This window comes from Suncus etruscus, chromosome 1 (genome assembly GCF_024139225.1).
Source record: "Suncus etruscus isolate mSunEtr1 chromosome 1, mSunEtr1.pri.cur, whole genome shotgun sequence".
Classification (NCBI taxonomy): Eukaryota; Metazoa; Chordata; class Mammalia; order Eulipotyphla; family Soricidae; genus Suncus; species Suncus etruscus.
In genome coordinates, this window is record NC_064848.1 from 120652936 (window position 1) to 120678239 (window position 25304).

Consider the following 25304-nt stretch of genomic DNA (forward strand, 5'->3'; position numbering starts at 1 on the left):
CATGACATATGTTCAAGGTGGAAGGTGCCCCTGTATTGTAAAATGTATGAGTTCTTATCCCTAGTAGATAAAAGCTTGTTTCTCTATGTAAAAATTCCCCCTTTTTAGTATGCATGTGCAAAAGGAAATGGTGCTATATTATATTGTTGGTGCATTTGGGGGTGAGTGTCAGGCTCCATCATCTCTGTGCCCTGGTTTTGACCTGAGCTTTAATCCTGGGAAAGACTTTCCTTGTAGATTTTTGTACCAAGCAGAACCAAAACAGACGGAGGAGAAGAAAACAAAAACAAGACTATATATATATATATATATATATATATATATATATATATAAAAGAAAAAATAAATAAAAATGAGTTAAAAAAGTAATTAAGGGAACAAAGTGATGCAGGAGACTACCTTACATTTGGGGATAAACAGGTTGACGTAGTATTATAGGGGTCTTAAACTTATAAAGGAAATATAGGCTTCCCCATTGTCTTTTGAGATATTCTTGTGGGAGATGGATTTTTTTTTTTTTTTTTGGTTTTTGGGCCATATCCGGTGACGCTTAGGGGTTACTCCTGACTATGCACTCAGAAATCGCTCCTGGCTTGGGGGACCATATAAGACGCCAGGGGATCGAACCACAGTCAGTCCTAGACTAGCGCAGGCAAGGCAGACACCTTATGGCTTGTGCCACTGCTCTGGTCCTTTCTACTGATGTTTTCCTTTATTGCTACAATTTCAATATTTCTTTTTTGTGGTATAATGTATAATAAATAGGCTATTTATTGTGAGCACTTTAACATCAAGGTAATGAAATCAGAAATTGGACATAACAAATAATCAAAGAACTCTAAAAATTTCCCACTATGGTACCACCCAGAAATGTACATAGTTTCAAGTTTCAGGTAAAAACACATCAGTGACAGGATTATTAAGATTAATCAGTAATTTTATTTAATATTTACCATTCAGCAGCAACCAACAGGAACATCTTAGCTAACAAAATCTCTTGAAATGTTCTGCTAAATAGCTGCTTCAGAAATACACATACATGATAAATTCAACTGTTCATTGCCAAAAAATTTTTTAAAAAAGGCTTCAAGAGCAAATAACACTGATTTATACTGTGCCCAAGCACTAGTCACCAAATCTATTAAATTACAGAGGAAAAGGAAATCAAAGAAGCTTTGTTATCTTATGCATGTCATCTTATTTAATTGGACAATTGTACATCTTTAAAGCAACAGAAATATGGAGCTTCCTATGTATTTATATATATATATTTAAAGATGTGATTACAAACACAAAGTGTTATATCATCAAAAGCAAAAGCTAGTTCAAGAAATTTCTGACTGCAAAACTTGCAAGATACAAAGCTAAAATTCATATATTCCTTTTCTCAATTAAGAATTCTTTCACTAAACATAAATATTTAACATATATTAATTTTTCTGACATTCAAAACTGTAAAGTCAATATGGCAGAATTATTGTTAAAAGCACATATGTACAAATATTCTTTTTTCATACATAAAGTATTTGGCATAATTATAACAATCATACTGCATCCACAATTGTTTGCTTTTATTTTTACTTTTTTTTTTACACATAATGGTATCTCTTATTAAAATTAACCAGTTATGTACAAAAATACTGAACATTTATTATAGAAAACCTCTATAACCAGTCTCAACAGCATATACCTGCTGAAAGGTTTCATTAAGAGAATATAAAAAGTGGTCACTGCCTTCCAGGTAAGCTAGCAAACAAAAGCAAACACTGTTAAACTAAAATGAGCTTCCCAACAAAAGAGGGAAAAATATTCGACAGTATGATTTTAAATACAATTCATATCAGTGTTATAAACAGTCAGTAAAAGAAAAAAAAAACAAAGATACAAAATACAATACTACATACTAGGTGCTTTCTTTCACAATCCTACCACTGGGACGTTAGCACTCCTCTCTAGATCTAAGAGGCTATATTGTAGTTTTTGAGCTAGAGGAGTCTACAGTCCTCTTTCTTCAACTAAAGGACAACTGTATCAGCTAAGACTAACTTCTACTGGTAAGAATGGCGAGTTGTGAGGAATATTTTTATTTTGTGCAGGATTCAGAGTTAATGCCTTTTGAATGTCCTTTTTGTCATTTAATCATGCAAATATATTTTCTCCAAGGTTTTTTTCTTCTTTCTCCATTTACACTATTGATTTAATACTGTCCTGTATTGATTCCGGAATCCTTGTTAATGGGACACATTAATTTGTGCCTATTTAATACAGGAATATCTGCTCTTCTTCAATGACAAATTTTGCAGAGGAAACTATCAAGTTAGGAAGCACAAATTCAAGTAAACATTTCTCCAGGGTCTTTTTGCATGATTTACCTGATTGGAACTCTCAAAGTAAATTGCACCTTGAAAAGAAAGAATACAGTAGAAAGCATGGGGTCAGAGTACTAAAGGACTTACGAAGCAAATCACAAAGTAGAGTTTTAAGAATACAGACAGCTGTCAAATGTCCTAAAAAAACCTTAAGTATTTTGTTTCCAGATCAAAACAACAGTCCCAATCCTTACAAACCCTTAAGGATTTTGTCTGACTAACCTGCTTGAACTTTTCAATCTGAAGATTTGCATTGATCAGTCTGCTCATGGGAAGACCCAGAAATCTTTCCTTACTTATTAAAGTCTTTTAAAGTAAGGACCTTTAAGCACTAGGCTGTTCATTCACTCACTAAGCTTTCTCCAAGTATCAAGTATTCAGTACAAAGGATACACCATCATCACACAGCGTATTGTTGGGACAACATTGTATTGGTTTGAAGATTAAACTATATATATATATATAATATTATATATATTATATATATATATAAAGTGAACATAAAAAGATACAAAAGAAGTGTATCACTATTTACCACTTTCCAATGCGAAACGGTTTAATGAAATTCAGCCACACTTCATGGGACATCTGGCATTTAATATTGTGCAACATTATGTTAATAAGCAAGTTTGAATTCCATTCATTTAAAGACAAATAGAAGCAAGTTAAAGTGCCTACGCTAAGTGTCTTCTTGTCATACTTATTCTCCTGTAAACGACTAGGAATCCAGGGCAGGCCGATGCGAAAGAGCCTCAGAGCTGGGAGACTTTCCGGGGCAGGGGCCTGGGCCGCGGGCTGGGGTCAGTCCTCCTGGTCCCATTCTCCAAGTGGCTGGATCTGGCCGCCAGTGGTTTGGGGGGCAAAGCAGGTGGGTCGGAGGTGACTGGGATGGAAAGACTGTGAGGTAGCGGTACTGGGCGCCGCAGAGTCCGCTCGTACACGCTGTAGGGCGGTGGCGTTTTGCTCTCTTTGCGCGGAGCTTCCTCAGGCCCAGGCCCGGGTCCGGGGTAGCCAGAGCCTGGGCTGGGCACTGGTGGATCGTGCACTGGATTCTCAAAGCCAGATGTTTCCGACGTGCTGCACCGGCTGAGGGACGAGATGCCGCTGCTGTAGCTGCCTGATAGGACTGGGGAGTTGGAGCTGAGTCCCGGAGAGTGGTAATCCACGGGTGAGGGAGTGAAGGACTGCACGGAACCCTGTTCCAAAGAAAAGTGGAACAGGGAGGCATAAAATCAGATCCGTTAGGACACAGTGTCCATCTGCTTATCACCCACCCATGTCCCCAGGTCTCGGGCCCAGGATGTCCAGAGATGACAACTTGCAGGCAGCTAGCATTGTACAAGAGGTCAACATCTGACAGTGCTTGGGTCTGACTCTTGACTTAGGGATCATTCTTGGGGGAATCATATATGGTGCCAGAGGATTTAACGCATATAAGCTGGGTGCAAAACTATTTCTCTAGACCAAGAGGTGGTTAAGTCAAAACATGTCCTTTCTGGTGTGACTGGATGCAGGAACACCAAAGATCCAAGCAGGAGAAGCCCGCGAGGAGTTGGGTTATAAAGGAAAGCTAGAAAGTCTCCAAAGAAACCAAGGTACGGGCCCGGAGAGATAGCACAGCGGTGTTTGCCTTGCAAGCAGCTGATGCAGGACCAAAGGTGGTTGGTTCAAATCTCGGTGTCCCATATGGCCCCCTGTGCCTGCCAGGAGCTATTTCTGAGCAGACAGCCAGGAGTAACCCCTGAGCACCGCCGGGTGTGGCCCAAAAACAAAAACAAAAAACAAACAAACAAACAAAAAGAAACCAAGGTACATGACCCTGCAGCTCTCACAAATGTAAGAAAACTAGTTTTTTTTTGTTTGTTTGTTTGTTTGTTTTTGTGGAGCTTGTTTTTTTGTGGAGGGTTTCACTCTGAGGTCACATCTGCCAGTGCTCCTCAGGGCTATTTGAAGCTCAGAGCAGTCCTTAAGCAACCGTGTTATGGTGGAGATCAATTGTGTCAGCAGCACCCTGGACAAAAGCTTTCTTTATTTCCTGCACTGTTTCTCCTGACCTTGCCCTCAGTGCCCACATAACTCCTCTTTACTTTCAGGGTAGGAGTTCAGAGGTGCATCATTAGCCCCCTGGTTTGAAAGGAAGTAAAGTGAGAAAAACATTCACTCAGGATGTTCCATCCTTCCCCTTCATCAGGGCACAAAGCCAGAACTGTGGAACAGCATCGGGTGGCATCAAGAGGAGCAGGGAGAAGCTGTGGATTCAAAAATTGCCTCTTCAAATTCCACTTCAGGCTCCTGAACTGAAGCAGGATCTCAGCTATTCGCCTGCAGTGTTTTTATTTTTATTTTTTAAACCTGACTTAACTAAAAAAATAGAAAGACGCCCCATAAAACTTAAGATTTCTGGCATTTTATAAAGAACTGGAAGTTCAAGCAATAATGACTCACTCATATATAAAAATTTGGGGGCCATATCTGTCAGTTGGGTTGGACCATGCCATGCAGTGCTGGGATCCAACTTGGAGCTCCTATATGCAGAATATGTGCTCGCACCTCTATAGCTCTCTTCCCAGCTTCTCTTATTTTTGCTTTGTTCAGGGGTTACTGCTGGTAGGGTTACTACTGGGACTATATGTGGTGCCTGGGATAGAATTCTAGTTGGGGGCATGCAAGATAAATGACTTTTCCACTCTAGCTTCTCATCTTTAAAAATTGCAGATCATCTTTTGAAGCTTAGCTGGGGCTGTCCTGCTCAGATATGGCATGAAGACCTTATTTTATCATAGTCCCAGCAAAGACCCCAACATTCTCACTGTGTTCTACCTATTTCCTGCTCTCAGTCATGCAAGCAGGCTAGCTCTGTCTGAAACTTGAATTTGCTACTTCTCTAAACAGTGTCTTTAAAAGTCTGTTAATGAAGACAATTTTTTTTTTATTATATAGAGGCCACAAGAATGATACCTAGTGGTGTGCAAGGTAGTATATAGTGCCAAGGATCAAAGCCAGGACACCTTCTATGCTTTCTGCCACTTTTAGTCACATCTCCAGCTGTACCCTCTCCTCCCCATATGGTGTCTTAAGGAAACTAAGTCCTAAGAGATGCTTTGCCAGACCATCAGGAAATGCTGTCTCCTCTGCGCTCCTTGAGTACATTCAAAACATATTAGCATATTGAAGTCTTACAATAAAGAAATCTCAATGACTTTGTTCAACCAATGTTTCCTAAACTTATTTGACCATGGAACATTTTTTCATTTATCACATAATGGCCTATAAAACTAATGTTCTATGGAAGACACTTTGAGAAATGCTGCCCTAGACTAACTTTACCTTGGTCTCTTTTGAAGCAAAATAATGCCTAGAGAGACAGAGACAGCCTTATATGTATCAGGAGCTGAAAATGAATCATGGCCAATGGAGAGATTCAAATTCACTGGCATCTTTATAAAAAATTAGACCCCAAACTCAAAATCAGGCAAATATTTTCAGTCTTTTGTAGAGTTAACTCCATCAGACAGCTGCATAAAAAAATCATTAATTCAAGCAACAAATTGAATTCTCGTTGTAACAAAGCTAGTTAGTTGGTATCAGTATGCCCTTTAATGTAACCCAGAATTTATGACTCAATGTCCCACCTATTCTTCTCTTCCTTTCAATCCCTATTATTGGCAAGGCGACACACACACACACACACACACACACACACACACACACACACACACGACCAGCAAACACATATAAATGTACAGAGAGATCATATATGCCACCTTCCTTCTATTTGGTAGCTACTTGAATGTTTCCAGCCATTAGAGACTGGTTCTCAAAGCATAAAATCAACTTGAATATTCCTATTCTGCAAATTTGAGTTGAAACATACAGATGTTAATTCCCTGGCAACTTGTGGAAGCTCTTCACGTGCCAGAGTAAATGGAACAATAAAGAAAAAAACCGCATTGCTTTCTTATCCCTCTCATCAATGTGACAGTCTCCAGCTTCAGAGCCAGTGCCGATTAACCTGCCTGGTAGATTGATGACAAAACTAGCCCAAACTTGCATGCATTCACCAGCAAATATCTACATCCGAACAAAATGTTGGCAAATACAAATGAAATCACACTTCTCTGATTTTCTCCATATTTGTAATTTTGTGTTCCTTCTTCTCAATTTACATCGGCAACTACCCTTGGCACCACAGATGCCTCTGATCACAACCTGCCTGTGTCTGCTGAGACTAATTTGTCTTTTTTTCTAGCACCTTCGTTAGAAATAGCTCATCCACAAAAAAGAACAAGCAAGGTGCAAACCCTAAGGTTGCTCAGGTACAAAAATCATTATTTCAGTACTCACTTCCGCCTATTTGCCTCTGGTGCAGCCACTTGCAGCACCAATCAACATTGCTAGACCTGATGGAAATTAAATACTATTCTTTACCTTCATAAGAAATTTTGTTTGCTTAGAGATGTTAAATAGGCTATTTACATACCAAATTAAATGTCTGACTGACCTTTAAAGCTGTATACTATGTTCTCCAGACATTAAATAAACGCATTTCATTCCTTGTTTCTCATTATGAAGTATGTATCTCTAACGTAAGTAAAAACCTGGGTAGAAAATATTAAAAGAGGGCTGGAGAAAAAAACCAATGGACTTAGAGCTTGTTTTGCAGGCAGAAAACCCAGATTCGATCCCCTTGCACTACATGGCCTCTTGGGTACAACAATGAGTAACTCATATTGCTCAGTGGAAAAAAAAATATCAAAGAAAGTAGGGTTTGGCTTTGTCCATCAGTGAAGCTGAGAATGAAGGAAAAAGGCACAAGGGACTTGAATTATTTATGTTTTCCCACTTATGCATTTTCTTAAAAACAAACAAAAGATGTGCTTTTAAACAACAGCCAAGCAGAAAATGTCCTACGGGAAATACTGGATCATATTTCTTTTCCTCATTCGGTATATAATACGACTTCTCTATCTACTCACTGTGGTTTTGTATATTCTCAACGACCCCATTCGAAGAACAAGGTTTAATAATCTGGAATTAAATGGCTGCAACCATGAATGTGGCTCCTCAAAGGAAAAGACTAGTAATATTTTTATCCCTTTTCCTCCACTCATGTTCTTTCCCTTGTCCATGCAAATGTAAACACTTTTCTAAGTACCAGGTATAAGCTAGGAATCCCAGTGGCAGAGGGATGTGGGGTCAGCCCTGAGTCCCTCCCAGTCTAAAAAAGGTCCTGTACCTTCATTGGCGATCGGCCCGCAGGCGAGGGGGAGACTGGTGTCGTATGTCTCGCTGGTGAAGCTGTAACAGAGAATCATCATTTTAATTAAGAAGATCCAGAGAATTAATGATAAGTGCCCTCCCCGTGCACAAACCCAAATGGATGAACTAGTGTGTAAGGACCTTCGAGAAAGGAAGCTAAGAGGAACTAAGTGATGTCTGTTCAGAAGAAAACCAAGAAAGACAGGAGGTAATTGGTGAATACGGTGCAATGGAGGCAAATTAAACCACTTTCAAGTGTGAGCTGCCAGAAATATGCACCTGTGCCAATGTATTAAACCTAAGTACTGGGGCCCCAGAATGGCCCAATGTCTATTCATTTCCTCCAAGTTCACAGGGCTCTCGACTGCACAATGTTTTCAAAAGTGCACTTAGGTGTGTGTTCTAGCCTCCCAGTCTTTCCAAAACAGACAGAAATCCCTTGTCTGTCTATGTCTATACCTGAGGTCAGTAATTCCATTTCATTTTTAATGTCTGTTCTCAGGTCTTTCCTTTGTCCCAGAGTGTGGGGGTGTGCTGTTGATCTCATTATCCTTGTCAAGAAGAGTTCTTGCTCTTGGTTTATCTCACAAGTGTTTTTTTCCCTCCATCTAGAAGCTGCCCTTGTTGTGTTGTGTGTACATGTACATGTGTACATCCAGATGTCTAAAGCACATTCTCTCAGTCACGGTGGTGAATGAGAGCAGCCTTCTTGTTTTCCCTGGGCATGTAAGGGAGTTCTGGCCTCTTTGTTCTATGAGGAGCTGTAGTTCTCCCAGGTGTCACGGTGAGGTTGAACTCTTAAGAAAACAAGGGAAAGGCTGACAGGAAAACAGACAGACAGTGACAGACCCCTCCCCAACAGTGACCACAGATGAGAACATGAGAACAGATCCTGAGAGCAATCAGTGCAGAAGGGAGTGCAGCTCTGTCCAGTTCAGATGGGTGAGGGCAGGAGATTTATGTACACTGGGTCCAGGTCAGAAGCAGGGCACCCTGTTATACTGGGCCCAGTACAGTCTCTTGTACAGGTTCTGGTGCTGCAGATGTGAGAAAACTATGTGTAGGCACAGATGCAAAAGATGCTGTTTCCCTCACCAGGTTGCTACCACTTCGGGCTTGCATATTCTTGACAGGACTCGCTGATCTCACCTGCTCCACAGAATCCCACAATATTTCTATTCATATCTTTTTCTAGAAATTTGAATTGCCTGAGGATCCTCACTCACTCCAATATTATCACTTCGTAAAAAATAATGCCTTTCAGGTTTTTAGTTTTAGATACAGGTTTAAATTTAAACTGGGTTTAAATTGGAGACTGCCTACTTATTGATTTACACATGACCATCATGAAGAAAGTACAAATCACTGTCCTGAGTCTGAATCTTCAATAGCCTCTGATATTTTAAGGCAGATAATTAGTTCTACTTACTTAATCTTTCCCTTTCTACTTCTATTTAAAGATCTCTCTTTCAAAATCAATTGGTGTCCTTATGCTCTACTCTGTACAAAATAGGTAACACTGAGTTTACTTTTCAATGACAACCCACTTTTTGTGAGCACATACCATATTGTAGGTACCATTTCAGTATTTTAAAGTTAATACATCATAACACAATAAAGGAAGCAGTTTTTTAATTTAATTTAAAAGCTGTTTTGTTTTCTTAGTGAAAATAGAAAAGAGGCTAAAATAGAACAAATAAAACATGATTAATCCTAAAAAAATACAGGAAGAAAACAGTGTCACACTGTCTCCTATTTTAGCCTTCAAAACTGTTCTAGACAAATGTTACCATAACTCTCCCTTGTCATAAGCATAGGAAGGGAAAGGAGCCTCATATTGCTATAAACTCACTGAGAAAGTTTCTTAATAATTTTCAGTCATTTTCAAATTCTAGAAAGGATTAAAGTAAATTACAAATTCTAGGAACTTATTCCAGACACAGTACTTTTTGATTCAATAGATCTAAAGAGTAGCATAAAAATTTGCCACAAGAAACCCCATAATAGGGGATGCATGACCCTAAGTCAACCCTATAGGATCCTTGACAATATATTGACAATAGATCTCTCCAAACAACAGTGAGCAATGGTCAGCTGTTTGCCCACATGCACACTGAAGTTGAGTCAGTCAATCCTTCCTCCTTCCTTCCTTCCTTCCTTTCTCCATCCCTCCCTTCCTTTCTTCCTTCCTTCCTCCTTTCCTTCCTTCCTTCCTCCATCCATCTCTTCTTCCTTCCTTCCTTCCTTCCTTCCTTCCTTCCTTCCTTCCTTCCTTCCTTCCTTCCTTCCTTCCTTCCTTCCTTCCTTCCTTCCTTCCTTCCTCTCTTCCTTTCCTTCCTTCCTTCATCCCTCTCTTCCTTCCTTCCTTCATCCCTCTCTTCTTTCCTTCTTTCTTTCCTTCCTTCCTTCCTCCCTCCCTCCCTCCCTCCCTCCCTCCCTCCCTTCCTTCCTTCCTTCCTTCCTTCCTTCCTTCCTTCCTTCCTTCCTTCCTTCCTTCCTTCCTTCCTCCCTCCCTCCCTCCCTCCCTCCTTCCTTCCTTTCCTTCAAGAGATTATTGTTGAAGGTAGCTGAATTCACAGAGGTTAAAAATAGAATGTGAATGTGAAGGGCTAAGCAAAGTTAGGTTGCATCCCAGGATTAAGTTGGTGCTTAGAAAGTAAAATGGTCTATAAAATCTGTTGGTGGTACTTAAGAACAGAGAATTGTTTGATGTAGCAGAAATTCAAGAAAGAGGGAGGGAGACTAAATAAACTGTGCAGTTAAGATTTTCCTTCTTTTTTTTTTTTAAATTGCAGACATCGAATGCCTACCTTTCTCTGAGAAATTCAGCACAAGTTGGAGAGGTCAATAATAATTATTTTGTAAAAGTGATTGTTCGAATGCTTCAAATACCCACCAGTCTGTGTGGGTCTTGGAGGGACAGGGGGAGAGATAAGTTTCCCACTATCCGACAGGTTCTTGGCTTCTTTCCCACTGTCCAGGCTCCAGCTGCTAGGGGTGGGGTTCACAGCTGGAAGGGAATAACACAGCTAAAAACACACCATCCACTTTGCTCTTGGAATGCTTGAGATCATAGAAGAGAGTGAGAGTTATCCAGAATAAAAAAAAATCAATTGGATTAAAAAAAACCCTTCAAGATAAACCTTTATTTAATTGCCATCCTCACAGTTATAGCTGGCATTTTATAGGGTGATAGCATGTCTCTTTATATCCCTCCAGAAGTCAAACAGAGCCACAAATCTCTATACTAGAGTGTAAAACCTTGTTGAGAATTACAAATGTGTTTAGATGCTAGCTAACGTAAGGAAGATATAGCGTCACCAGATTATTTTTTTTTAAAAAAGGTTTTAAGTGGAAATTTCTGGAAAAGTGCTCCTTGCCTCAAGGAATGCGATGTTACTCTTTCCTCTGTTTAGCAGAACTACTGTGCAAAGAATAGCCACAGGACACCATTGACCAGTCCTGAGTAAATGACCCTGGTTCTGAAGGCAATGGATTATATTGAATGAAGTGTTCTTAAAACAATCAACACTTCGGAATACTGACAGCATATTATTTGTCTTTTGTCTTTTTTTGGGGGGGGGTAATCTTCCTGTACCATGCTTCAGTAAGATGCAGAAATGTGGAACATCACTGTTAGGAACAAGGGCAACGATACATGCACAAAGTTATAAATAGCAATGGTGCCAGGAGGATTACAAAATCAGATCTGAAGATTTCTAGTAGCTTCCTCACTGTACCGATACTGCCATCTGCTGGCCAGATCCGGGACTACTGGCCAGATCTGACTACTCTGGAATTGGAAGGTTCATTTAATAGACAGACTAGAATGGCACTTTTTTTTTTCTCTATTACGTTCACCATTTATTTCGTAGTTTGCTTTGCCAGAACGGATGAAAACCATATTATATTCCCAAATTCTCCAGACAATGAGCTACATCTGACTGGCATCATTATGTTACAATTTGTGCTGAAAAAAAAAATTGCATTTGGTCAATTTTACACTTCCCAGGGAAAGTTTTCTGAATGCTTACGTGTTTTGGCGCACTCAAATGACAGTATGTTCTATCTCTTAATGATGGCAAATTAAAGTGCACTTGTAGGGGACATTTCATTAGTGGCTCTTGATTCACTGACTTGTGGAACCACCCTGACTTTTGAGGCTTGACCCTGAGAGAAGCAAAGAGTTGATTTGCTCTCAAGTCCCCATCCCTTCGCAGAAGTCACACTTAATCTACTCTTCATCCTCTGCTGTGCTGCTAATAGGCTATTAACTGCTATGCAAGGTGTTTGTTTTTCATTTTTTGTGTGACCTTGAGGCAGGCCACACTCCATTATGCACTGGATTGCAATTCTTAAATAGTATCTGGGTCACCATAAACAACAGATGAGGGGGGTGAATGAGCTTTGTAAGGGAAACAAAAGGTGGGGGTGTGGTGGAATCAATCCGGCTGGGAAGGTGCTATTTCCATTGTGCTGAACAAAGTAGCCTAATTGGCAGCTTTGTTTCTGGAAGCCCAGGAATTGCCTCTGTGACTCACTGAATGACACTAGAGCCATTAAGAGAGGAATTGCTAACTTGCTTAGCTGCTGCTGTGAAATTATATAGAAAAAAAAAAACTGTTGTTGTTTTTTCTTTCTTTCTGAAGAATACATGGTGAAAGACTATCTTCTCATTCCCCCTAAAGAGCAAATTAGTCCTGATCATTAAAGATCTGCGAAAATGTCTTTCAAACAGACACACGGAAGACCAGAGGAAATGAATACAAACATTCCAAGACTGATGAAAACACTGACTTTCTACCCACCTTTCTCAGGAGCTGAAAGATTTGGATCACTGCGTGGCAAGGCCCCATCTCCAATGTGATTAAACAGCAGCCTCTGCAAAGGTACATTGTTTTTACGATGCAATATGCTGACATGTGAGACCTCTTAAACATGAGAAGATTATTTCCTGGGGAACTTGGTGGTGCTCAGGGGTTATTCCTGGCTCTGGGCCCAGAAATCACTCCTGGCAGGTTTGGGGGACCATATGAGATGCCAGGGATCGAACCCAGGTCCGTCCTGGATCAGCAGCATGCAAGGCAAATGCTCTAGTGCTGTGCTATCGTTCTGGCCTCATTCCAACTTTTTGTTAAAAAGTTTTCTTAAAATATGATGAGCTGAAGAGCGAAGAATTCAGTTATATTTAGAGTATTTATTTATATATATAAAATATAAATATATTTAGAAGAATTCAGTTATATTTATAAATGCCCTACTGTTGTGCTATCGTTCCAGCCCCACTTCAATTTTTTGTTTAAAAGTTTTCTTTTGAGGCTGGAGAGATAGCATGGAGGTAAGGCGTTTGCCTTTCATGCAGAAGGTCATTGCTTCGAATCCCAGCATCCCATATGGTCCCCCGAGCCTGCCTGGAGCGATTTCTGAGCGTGGAGCCAGGAGTAACCCCTGAGGGCTGCCGGGTGTGACTCCTCCAAAACAAATAAACAAAAAAAGTTTTCTTTTAATATGATGAGCTAAAGAACAAAGAATTCAGTTATATTAGGGATAAAGGGAAGAAGATCCTTACATTTGGAAGGAGAAAAAATAGTGTTAGGAAAGATTATATTAAAATTTAAATATCATGGTAAACAATTTTTAATAATAAAATATAAAGCAAATAAATAGTAATTAGTAATGGTGCTCTATAACTACAAGTGCAAGATTGGCAATTTTGAAATGCAGAGAACTGCAGAATTGTTAGCTTACAAAAATCTCTTGTGTATGAGAGTTGAACTCCTTCAACTTAAGAATCCCAGATCACGTTAAAACATATGTTGGGTTACAACTTTTAATTTACAAAAAAAGGCCAATTGATATGGTTCTGGCTAATAACACAGTAAAAGCATTAAATCCTTAAAAGTAGAGGCACCATAGCAAGGGATGTTATACTGAAATCTTGGCAATATACAGGGCTTCAAATTTTACTCAAAGCAAAAAGCTCAAGAGACTAATCAAGAAAGGCTTTCAGAGTTCCCCCTGCTGGCAACATGCTTTCCTGGAGCAGATGGAACAAACTCTGAAATTCCCTTGCAACATCAAGTGACAAAGGGAAATAAAATTGGTTCAGCCAAATGCACTCAGATATCATTTCTGTGAGACATTAGTGTTGGGCACGCGAAGTATCCTGGGACTTTGGGAAAAGATCACAGACTCAAAGACAAAGCAATCAGGCCAAATCCCACTAGTGCTCATCTGTTTCCAGATGCAGCTCCAGATTTCAGCCAGGATGATGTAGAGAAACAGTCATTAGCTGGAGTGTAAATTAAGTATGTTTCTCCAGTCTTCAAGGATTCCCAAATAACCTCATGCTGACGACAACACAGAAATCTTCAACTCAGAAACCATGCTTTGAAGCACTTCTAATGCCCAGAGGGCCAAACCCTTGGCCTAAGGGAATCCCTTTTAAAAGAAGCTTGTACCTAATAGCTCAGGACAGATCCTGTCCCCTCCTCTTGATTCCTGAATTCAGGGGAAAGCTGAGGACTCCAGAGCTTCTCCCTCAATACAAAGTTGAACAAAGGGGATCTGAGGCTGCCCTGCACATCTGGCAGTCCCAACTGAAGCTCTCGGACAGAGGAAAAGGAAAGGCTTTGGCTGGGCCACAGTGACAGCACAGTGGTAGGGCGTTTGCCTTGTATACTGCTGACCCGGGACAAACCCCAGTTCAATCCCTGGCATCCATATGGTCCCCCAAGCTTGCCAGGACTGATATCTGAGCATAAGCCAGGAGTAACCCCTGAGTGCTAGGTGTGGTTCCAAAACAACAGCAATGACAACAACAAAAAGGAAAGGCTTTAGGTGGGGTGCAGGAGGGGGAGTCTTTAATGCTTTAAAAGGAAAGCAGACACTCTGATGGGGGACCTCTGTAGTATCAAAATACTATATACATGAATCCCTATCATAAGTATCGCTGTAAATCACGATGCTTCAAAAACAATTAAATGCAATTTTATAAAGGAAAGGCAGGGCAAGGGTCTTCAGCTAGTGAAAGAAATTCCTCCCAAGATTTGCTTTCACATACAGGCAAACATACATTCACATCCAACTTCTTCACCTAAAGAAGCCATGAAGTCATTTGAGTAGTAGCAATTAAATATGTGATCAGATCACAGAGAGTAAAAGCATAGCTTGTTTCCTCTCTGTTTTATTGCTCGCGGCTCAGGCATAAGTCCTATTATGTATGTAGCATGACACGGGCTCAAACAGCCATTCCTAATGCTAGGCACATATCCAAGCATCCACTACTGCCTCTGACCCTGCGCTTTTGTGGAGATCACTATTCAATCTTGGGCTTTCCCTGGTTTTCTGATAAGTCCATTCCCTAAGGATTACCTGAGAGGGTTCCACAGGTGTTGGGTAAATGGCGCTGCATGGTCTCTCTCTGGGGGACAGACAAGGATTTTCTCTGGAATGTTTGTGTTTGTCAGACAACAAGGGAGAAGCTGGGGAGAGAAGGAAATAGAGGATCGTCAGCATGGTGCTGGTGATGAGGGGGAGAGAACCAAGTGAAGGTCACAGTTTAGATAACTAAAGCCACATCATGGCTCCAGGTTGGCAGGGCCTCTGAGAAGCCCAATCTCCCCACACTCTGCCACTGACCTCTGGCACTCGATGGTGCAGAACTTGTCACATTAGGAGAAGCCGAGTGAGTCGAACTCAAACTTGAGGTAGATGGACTGGGCTGGAAGTAAAGGGGTATTGTTAGCATACCGTGCTTTGATGACTTTCTGAACCCCAGCACATCAGAAATAAAACCACTAACATTTGTTTTCAAGTTATAAACACAAGAAAAAGCCCACTTCAAAATACAGGAAAATTGCACTAACTCACAGAGAGGAGGAGGCCTATGTGAGTTAATCAAGAAGCTTGAGTGTGGTTCCTGCCAAAGGAAAGCAGTGGCACCAGGTCCCTGCTTTCCCTAATGTGACATCTACCATCCAACTAGAGGGACTCCCAGTCCAGGGTGCAGAAAGAGTTGCCTGCTTCTCAAAAGGCAGAGAACCAATCTCTGCATTTTCTCCAAAAGATGTATCAAAAGCATAAATTTGGCAACAGGCATCACACTCCCTTTCCAAAGATATTGGTAAGGAGAATTTATTATTAATTTTGTATTAGCAACTATATACTCTAAATAAAACTCTGATTGCAGAGATTATACTGGTCCTAAAATCCCCCAAAGCTCAAATTAAAAAACCTTTTTTGGGGCCGGCGTGGTGGCACTAGAGTTAAGGTGTCTGCCTGCCAGCGCTAGCCTAGGACGGATCTCGACTTCTGAGCGCATAGTCAGGAGTAACCCCTGAGGGTCACCGGGTGTGGCCCAAAAACCATAAAAAAAAACAACAAAAAAACCCTTTTTTTTGGGTGAAAACCTGTTTATAATGGAAATATCTGACATGTGCCGCAGAGGAAAATTTTTTTTCTTTTTTTCTTTTTTTGGTTTTTGGGTCAGGCCCTGCGGTGCTCAGGGATTAGTCCTGGCTCTGCGCTCATAAATTGCTCCAGGCAGGCATGGGGGACCCTATGGGATGTCAGGATTCAAACCACTTTCTGTCCTTGATTGGCTGATGCAAGGCAAAGGCTCTACCTCTGTGCTATCTGTCCGGCCCCCAGAAGTAAATTTCTAACATCGAATCTTTAAAAAGATTTCACCCCTCCGGAGTCTCAGAGGTGGTATGGAGAGTAGGGCATTTGCCTTGTACCTGGCTGACTGGGTTCGACCCCAGCATCCCTTATAGTCCCCTGGGCCTGCCAGGATTGATTCCTGAGTGCAGAGCCAAAAGTAACCTCAGAGCACTGCTGGGTGTGGCCGAAAAACAAAAAACTCAAACCAAAAAAAAAAAAAAAAAAATCAAAGAAATCACACACACCCTCCCCTGCCAGCCCACACTAACCCCTGTCAAATCTTAAAAAAAACAAACAAATAAACAAACACAAAAACTGCTTCAGAGTGCCAGTAAGTTACAAGCATGTGCTAGGAAGTTCTGAGAGTCCTAGAATGAAGAAGCAAATCAGAAGTAGGCCTTAAAGCTATACACTAACCGGGCTGTATGCCGACTTCTCCAGGGCATGCATGCGTGCGTGCGTGCGTGCGTGTGTGTGTGTATGTGTATGTGTGTGTGCGCGCGTGCCCTGGACTTCTCCAGGACGTGTTTGCTTGTGTGCGTGCGTGTTTGTGTGTGTGTGTGTGTGTGTGTGTGTGTGTGTGTGTGTGTGTGTATGTTTGGGTTTTGAGAGAAACATCTTTGCAAACTCCAGACCACTAAAGCAATAGTGTTTAAGGTTTGTCCTTAAGGCAAGTTATTGCTCCGAGGTCTGTTCATTAGCAGCAGAGTGAACAGTAACTCTCGTGATTGAGATAGAAAAGGAATAAACATGACCAGACAAAAAGCTAATCAAGTACCTGCATGTTAAAGACTTCATCAGAGCTTTCTGATTGCCCTGTAATATTGCTTACTTCAGCAGAAGCTTGTGAGGACAGGGAAGAGGAAGAATACCGGTTGACAGCTGGGTAACTTAATGGGCTGTTTCAGGGGGAGAAAAAATGGTCGTTAACACAGTCTCTAAATTGCCCTTCATCACATGCTGGCATGGTATAAAACCAACGGAAAAAAAAATAGACATCCCATTTTGTTGTCTCCTGTTTGCCTCAATATAATCAAATGTTTGAGTCTATTTCTCATGCTGTTGCTGTTTTACCAGCGGCAGCTGTCTGCAGCTGCCTCGCGGGTTAATTATTTCATTAAGAAATAGCATATTTGACAAATTGTGCCATAAAGAATGAAAGAACCATCCCAGATCATCTTGTGGGAATGCCAAATTGTCAGATAATTCAGAATATGACTTACCTGCGTCTAGGAATTACCCTGCTACCATCTGGGCTCATAGAAGCAGGTGCTGAGTTTCTACACACACGAGGACTCCCATTAGGAAAATGGACTGGACTGGCTTGTATACAAGCAGAGAACTCCTAAAGACGCAGTAGTGCAAATATTTCAGAAGGGCAAACTAACTCATGAGATATTTCAGTAAATTAGCTACACATTTTGGTTGCCATAAAATTTTTTACTCAGTGACCTATTAAGTACATTTCAGTAGTTAAGTTTTTTTGCCTTAGGCTCCCTTCCTCCCCCATTATAAATGCCAATGTTGCCAAATAGAGGATGTGAGGACTCCTGGTATAAAATGGTGCAGTTTGGTAGAAAAACCAAAAGATGTCACTGTTGGATACTTCATTGACCTCATAACAAAAAAGTGAATGATGTTGGTCACACTGCCCCCTTATGGACATTTCATGTACATACCTGTATCCCTAAACTTGACTTCATCACAAAGAACTGATCCACCAGCTTTTTGTGAAGGGGTCTCATATCTTGAGGAACGAACTTCTCATGCACAGCCAAACCGAATTCCAAAATCTGTGCCTTGATAATAGTACAAGGTGAAAATATCCTTATTAGTGAGTACCCTCCACCAATTGCCTGCTACATGTCAAAGCTGCACCCTTTAATTGTACATGGACAATAATTCTCTCAACCTGACAAAAGAGGAACCAAGATTAATTTACAGGTAAGAAGACCAAGAATTGGAACTCATGCATGATTACAAAACAAGTGGGAATTTAACCGAATGGGAATCTGACTGAAACTTGATTTCCTCACTAATCCTAGTTTTGTTCCCATGTATTTCAAAGTTGTAACAATTGTTTGACTGAGTATTGGCTCCCTTTTGAGCTTTCATGGGTGGGACAGCAAATGTGTGTGTGTGTGTGTGTGTGTGTGTGTGTGTGTGGTTTTGTATGTATGTGTCTAAACATGAGTTGCTCCCTATTCATAGGGCAAAGAATGTGTTTTCTCGATGGCATCCTGCTTGTCACACCACTCTCCTATCAGGTTTTTCTTGTGTTTGTCAATCCCTTGCAAATTTTTAGTCTTTTAGAGAGCAAGGGAAATTGAGTCCAGAATTCTTAATGAGTTTCTATGCTTCTGATTTTTGTTAAAAATATCATTCTGGTTAATTTTATATAATACAGAAAGAAATAGTACCTTCTTTTAAAAACCTGTCCTACTGGGAGAACCCAAAGAGCTGAAGATAAACATTCAAATTTTCTTTGTTCTACAATCGATAGCTCTTAACTCCTTTGATTTTATGAGCAGCTTTCTTTTACATTTTTCAAAATGCCCCATGCTAACTCAGTCAAAAGAACAAAGACCATATAGGTTGGGATAGAAAGAAATCATATATCACTAGGATACCTTTCATCTTTATATCATGTGAAGATTCACAGGATTGAAAACTCAGGTCAAATAGGACCCATCCCATTAGGGGAGATATTGAGCACTAAACTTAGTGGTAATTCCTACCTTCTGTCAGCATATTTACATCAGGATAAAAATATCTTAGAATAAATCCATGTGCACCTTTGTAAGATATAGTGTTAGTGGAGAGAGAGAGAGAGAGAGAGAGAGAGAGAGAGAGAGAGAGAGAAAGAGAGAGAATGGTAGAAAAGGAGTATGGAGTATTCAGAGGTAGGGAAGGAAAACAAGAACTGAAGCAGAGTATGTTAAAGGAGGGTTCTTTTGGATATTAGGATATTTATTGGGATATTAGGATATTTATCAGAAATGTCCTGGTCATTCATTACTTGTGAGAAGAAGACACAGGAGCAGAGCAGACAAGAGTATAGGGGTTAAGGCACTAGCCTTGCTTGCAGCTGGCTAACTCCAGTTCAATACCCAGCACTGCAGATGGTCACCTAAGCACAAAGCCATAAAGGACCATGGATATCATCGGGTGTAGCTCAACAATAACAATATAGCTGAGTGAAAAGCAGTATTAGGTATAACTGGGGGCTATACCTGGTGTTGAGCATGAATCAGGTGGCCTTCTAGAGCTGAGGCAATCCTTAGAGTGCCTGAGATGCAAAGGTGTATTGATTGACCAATACAATCCAAAAAACAGAACAACAATTCCTTTATGGTAGAGTCCTGAGTAGTATATCTTTGGGTCCACTAGTTTAGTAAGAGCTACTTTACTCCTATTTCAGAAGCTTTCAAACCATTTTCTATCCAAAAACTATGTATAGACATAATAAATATAATAAATAATGCAGGTAACACCAACTCCAATTATTCAGACTGGTAGTGCTAAGCGCCAGACCTAAAGATTCAATATGGGTGAAATATGAACTACCTAATAAGCTATATCTCTGGTCCCAAACTACACTTCTTTGTAGTAAAGACATAACAAAACATTAACCAAAGGAGGCTGCATGGCTTAGAGATCCCCAAGCACTATAAGGTGCATGGCAGTGCCTAGTGGTACCTGGCACCTCAGACCTGAGCAGTCATGCATACTCAGGTTCTAGCCCTGAGCTGCTAGAGCACTGTATTCTCAGTCCTTAATCCTGAATCGAAGGCCTGGTTGGCTGGGATTCACTGGAAATTCCCCTTGGTGCCTTGAACACCAGTTGTGGGTATTCTAACCCATCAAACAACAACAAAAATAATAAGGTTGCATTCAGTTTTTCAGTATCCTAAAATCTATAGATTTAGTCTATAAAACAATCTGTTTTAAAGTGGTTTTTATTACTCACTTCCTTATTATAATATTTATAGTAAGACTATCATTCAGTTTTATATAAATATACATTTTGCATTTATCTGATCTGCCTACTTGAACTTGAAATTCTTGGGAAAAAACAGCATCAAACCTACAATCTTTAGGGAGAGTTCAATGAACATTGGAGAGACTTCATGAAGTTGCTTGTTATAAGTGACTGGCAAAATCTTTTACATTATTACATTCACCATGCACCAAAATGGGAAGAAAAAGTGGAAATTTGAGCAAGCTAGGACACATTAAATGTTAGTCCATAATCCTGACAGTTTTGATTAAATCACTTACTTAGGAGGCTACACAGACAAGCATCTTGCAGGAGGGAGAAGGGGATTGGCTTCTGCTTCCTCTTTCTTACCTGCTCAAGCATCAGCTCTCTTAAGCGAGCAATTTTCTCTCCATCTTCAGGATGACTTAAGATGTAATCTTTGGCAAAGAATGCCTAGGAGTGGAAGAGATAGTCAGTATATATCAGTAGAGTCACAAAAGAAGTGAAAGACAGTTATTTTTTAAAACAACCTGGCATTTGGGGGCTGGAGAGATAGTACAGGGGCTAAGATATTTGCTTTAATGTGGCTGATCCCTAGCACTGCAAATGTTCTCCTAAGTATAAAGCCAGGAGTGACCCCCAGGAATGACCTCTAAGCACCACTGCTTAGGGTCCAACTCCATTATCTTCAAATAATAATACAATCATATAATAATAAAGTCATGTTTTGTTTTTTGTGTTTTTGTTTTTGTTTTTGGATAACCCCGGGCAATGCTCAGGGGTTATTCCTGGCTCTGCACTCAGAAATCACCTCTGGCAGGCACGGGGGACCATTGGGGATGCTGGGTTTCGAATCACCTTCTGTCCTGGGTAGGCTGTATGCAAGGCAAATGCCCTAACGCTTTGCTATCTCTCCGGCCCAAAGTCATACAATTTTAAAATAAATGATACTATTATAAATCACTCTTGGGGGACAGATGGAAGATTCCTAGTCTGAGAGGCTTGTTCAAAAGGGATTATAAAGGAAGACTTGTTAAAGGGAAATCAAAGTTGTATAATTTATTTTTGAACAAATTAAAACTAAAAAGAAAGATTTATGACATTAAATACTATAAATGCCTTATATTTTCATAATATCAAGATGGTGACTTTACTTTTCAAACTATTGTACCTTACTGTTTAAAATTAAGAGGGGATACCCTCTAACTCACTTGCCATGCTCACACTGGACCAGCTCCATAGACATAATTTTCTTGAACAAGATGTAAATCAAGCCATGAAATATCATGGGTACACTGGTCACACAAGCAGAAAGCTGGCAATCACAGGAGGAAAGGCCAGGCTAAGCTCTTGCCCCGCCGAAGCCTCTCCTGCCACATCATCCAGAATAACCATTTTGTGATGGCCTTGCCTTAACACCCCTCTATGACTCTCTTCAGGGATACCAGTCTGACCAATTAGGTACATCCGTTTTTTTTGTTTTTATGGGGGGCCAACACCCAGTGGTGCTCAAGAATTACCTCCTGCTCTGCACTCAGAAATCACTCCTGGCAGTAACAGGGGACAATATGGGATGTCAGGGATAGAACCTGGGTCACCAGTATGCAAGGCAAATGCGCTACCTGCTGTGCTATTTATTGCTCTGGCCCTTAAGTACACCTGGTTTTTTGGCTGATATTACCAGGGCTTTTTGGAGTGAGTGCGGGCACCCTCCCCCTGCATCTGCTTTCTTTTATGAAGCCTGGCATCTGAGAACAAACCCCTGAAAGCCAAAGTATCAGTAATAGTGTTTTGAATTTCTGGACAACTTGATTTGTTTGATGCTATCATCCGTATAGGAACACATCAATTTAACAGAATGGACAGCTTACAAAAACTTACTAAACCTTCTGTTATTATATTGACTTCATTGGAGATTCAATAATTTTCACAAATGTGCTTGCTATTGTAGTTTTTCTATTTGTTTTTAAAATTTTTTCTTTTTCTCCTTTTCCTTTTTATTTTTCTATTTTTTTAATAACTGTGCTCTCACTTATCTGGAAACAAATGTATATGGTCAACTATGTCAAGTATGTGATACATTTTCTTTAAGTTAAGTAAAAAACCCCAGTATCTTCCCCCCACCCCCTCAAAAAATTAAAGTAAGAGGGTGGAGAGGAGGGTTTTTTTTTATTGTTTTGTTTTAGTTTTAGGGCTAAACTGGCAACACTTGGTGCTTACTCCTGGTTCTGTGCTCAGAAATAATTCCTGGAAGGCACAAGGAACCATGTGGGTTGCCAGGAATTAAACCCAGGTCAGCAGCATGCATAGGAAACACCCTACTCACTGAGCTATCATTCTAACCCCAAAGAAAGAAAGTTAATTTAAAGGAAAAAACTTACGTATGAATCTCTTTGTTGAAATTATTTTAAGTGGAATTTATTAAACAATACTGATAGCCTCATCACAACAATAAATATCCTCCCCTCAATACTTCCATCCAATAAGCACACTTTTAATTTCAATATATCCCACTGTGAAAATCCAAATCCCCAACTATAGATTAATGGATCAAGAAGTTGTGGTATATATACGGAATGCAGATATAAGAAAGGACAAAATTAAGTAATCCATCCATACCATGGATGGAACTAGAGGACATGCTCCTTGAACTAGAGGATACGCTACTTGAAGAGAATCAGAGATAAGTGAGAGAATGATATATTTCATATATGAGACTTAAGATAGACAACAAAACAGTACACAGAGCCAAAGGAACACACAAAAAAACTGATCCACAGAATTTAATTGGGAGAAGGACCTTGAGGATCTCATGAGAGGAAAAAAGAAAACTATACTGGTGTGATGATGGAATTATGCACAAATAACATCATTAACAGTGTTATGAATCACAGTACTTCAATCAATAAAAAAACCCTTAAGATATAAACCAAAATATTCCATAATGTGAGATGGAGAAATGTTCATCAAAAATGACGATTTTATTTACCAAAGGACTTTGTCTTTTCAACTGAAATTTGCAATTCTGATGTGTTTTTATTTTGAAAAAATGATATTATAAATCCCTAAGAAGTCATTATCTGAAAACTGTCAAATAGCAAGACCTCATATCCTCACCTCTTGATACCTGGAAACTCCTCCATTAACAGCAGCATCTATAACTCCATTCAGGCACATAGTGAGGGGATTAATATTCTGCATCTGTCTGGTTTGACACTGAGTTATCAGAGTCTTTAACTGCTGATTCTTATTTTCCAACACTTCAATTGCATTTTCCAGAGGGCTCATTTCTACCTGTAAAGCAAATGAGTATAAATACATATTGGATTTTGTGACATTTAGGAAGAAGGACAAAGTAGATTATCTATGTTCTGAATTAACTATGATCCCCCTTGGCTCTCATCAGTATCTCAACCAGGGGCCATCTATAGAACAGATAAGGATGGGAAAGACAAATTACCTTATTACTAGGAACATCTGAAATGGAAACGTGATTATATTTATTGTTGAAATGTGATTTGGATAAGCGGAAACTATGTATTAGCACTACAATGATCAATATAATCCTTTAAAGAAAATCTTTTTGTCTTAAAAAACTTGCTTTTTATTTCTCTTTATTGGCTACATATTCTGGGGCCCTGATTTTATAATCAACTTTTCAGATACTTACTTGAAGCAAAGCACTGTGATAGAAAGATGCATTTACAGGTTTCTGGTGTCAAGACCCAGCTGGGAAGTGGGACATATGTCCATATGGATCCCATATGCACATAGAACCACGCCATAAGGTGGCACAGAATGGGACACAGAGGAGTTACAGAAAATAAGATAATTATTGAAGCCTCAGAAACTATTTGTTGAAGGAGAGCCAAATAGAATCATAATGACTTAAACTGATGAATTATGTTGAGAACCTAATTGAGGAATTGATGAAGGTGTTCTTCAAAATTTTGGCATTAAGACTGTCATTGGCATTCTTTTAAAAGAAGTTTTAACAAGCTCTCTGTAGTCAAGTCAAACTTAGTTTTTAAATATTTTTATTGTAACACATTCATTTACCAAATTATTCATAATATATTTATTTCAGGAATTAACTATTCAAACACCAATCTCATAACCAGTGTGACTCTGTGAGTACATTTAAATATTTGTTTTTTCATTTTTTTTGTTTATTTGGGGCCACATCCATTAATGCTCAGGGATTTCTCCTGACTTTACACTCAGAATTACTCCTGGAGGTACTTGGGTGACTATTTGAGATGCCTGGGACAGAACGTAGATCAGCTGAGTACAAGGCAAGCTGTGCCAGTGCTCCAATCACCTATTGTCTCTTTCTGTTAAAACAACAAAGTCATATTTTAAATGTCACTTATAATAATCTCTAGTGACAGTAAAATGTTTAGAATGATTGTGTCCACATTAGGAATTCACTGGGGGCCAGAGAGTTGAGTGGATGAGGTGCTTGCCTTGCATGTGTTTGGCCCAAGTTCAACAGCTGACCCGGCTTCAATATTTGGCATTTCATATGATCTCCTAAGCACCACTAGGAATGATTCCAAATATAGAGCCAGAAGTAACCCAAACAAATAAAAAAGTGCATTCATAAAAAGGTACTGTAAAGAAAAGATGTACCAAAGGTAAAAGGTGTATAAAATTGTCAAAGAACTTCTGTCTAGTATACATAAAGCACTCTTATTAAGTCTAAAAAGTCAAATGGCCAAATAATAATGTGGAGACAGCTTAACAGACTGAGTGCAAGCTTTTCATGTAGAAAGCCCCCTTTAAATTCCCAGTAGTGCAAAGTCTCTCAAGTTTTGCTGGGAGACCTCTTAGCAAAAAGCCAGGAGCAAGCTCTAAACGCATGTCTAGGTATGGCTCTTAAATCAAACAGAACCTGAAACAAAAAGCCAATAACTTCTCTTAATAGGATCATTTGAGGTATGTTATTTGTAAGGTAAAAGATAACATACAATACAAAGTTTGATAGAGGATGTTGAAAAAAGTTACTTTCAAGACCAGCTATAACTTCC

General features: G+C 39.8%; 1 protein-coding gene across 1 annotated transcript in view; it reads right to left on the reverse strand.

Annotated features, from left to right (window-relative positions):
* Positions 1-916: 916 nt before the first annotated feature.
* Positions 917-25304, reverse strand: part of DOCK4 (dedicator of cytokinesis 4) — a 530301-nt gene continuing 505913 nt past the window's right edge. Inside the window, exons 43-53 of the mRNA XM_049782931.1 lie at positions 23392-23568; positions 20644-20727; positions 17972-18091; positions 17516-17637; positions 17071-17191; positions 15270-15351; positions 15003-15112; positions 12437-12509; positions 10525-10638; positions 7606-7667; positions 917-3565 (exon numbers count right to left, since the gene is read on the reverse strand). Of these exons, the coding sequence (XP_049638888.1) occupies positions 3122-3565; positions 7606-7667; positions 10525-10638; positions 12437-12509; positions 15003-15112; positions 15270-15351; positions 17071-17191; positions 17516-17637; positions 17972-18091; positions 20644-20727; positions 23392-23568 (1509 nt within the window). The 3' untranslated portion in view covers positions 917-3121. The remainder of the gene's footprint in view (positions 3566-7605; positions 7668-10524; positions 10639-12436; positions 12510-15002; positions 15113-15269; positions 15352-17070; positions 17192-17515; positions 17638-17971; positions 18092-20643; positions 20728-23391; positions 23569-25304) is intronic.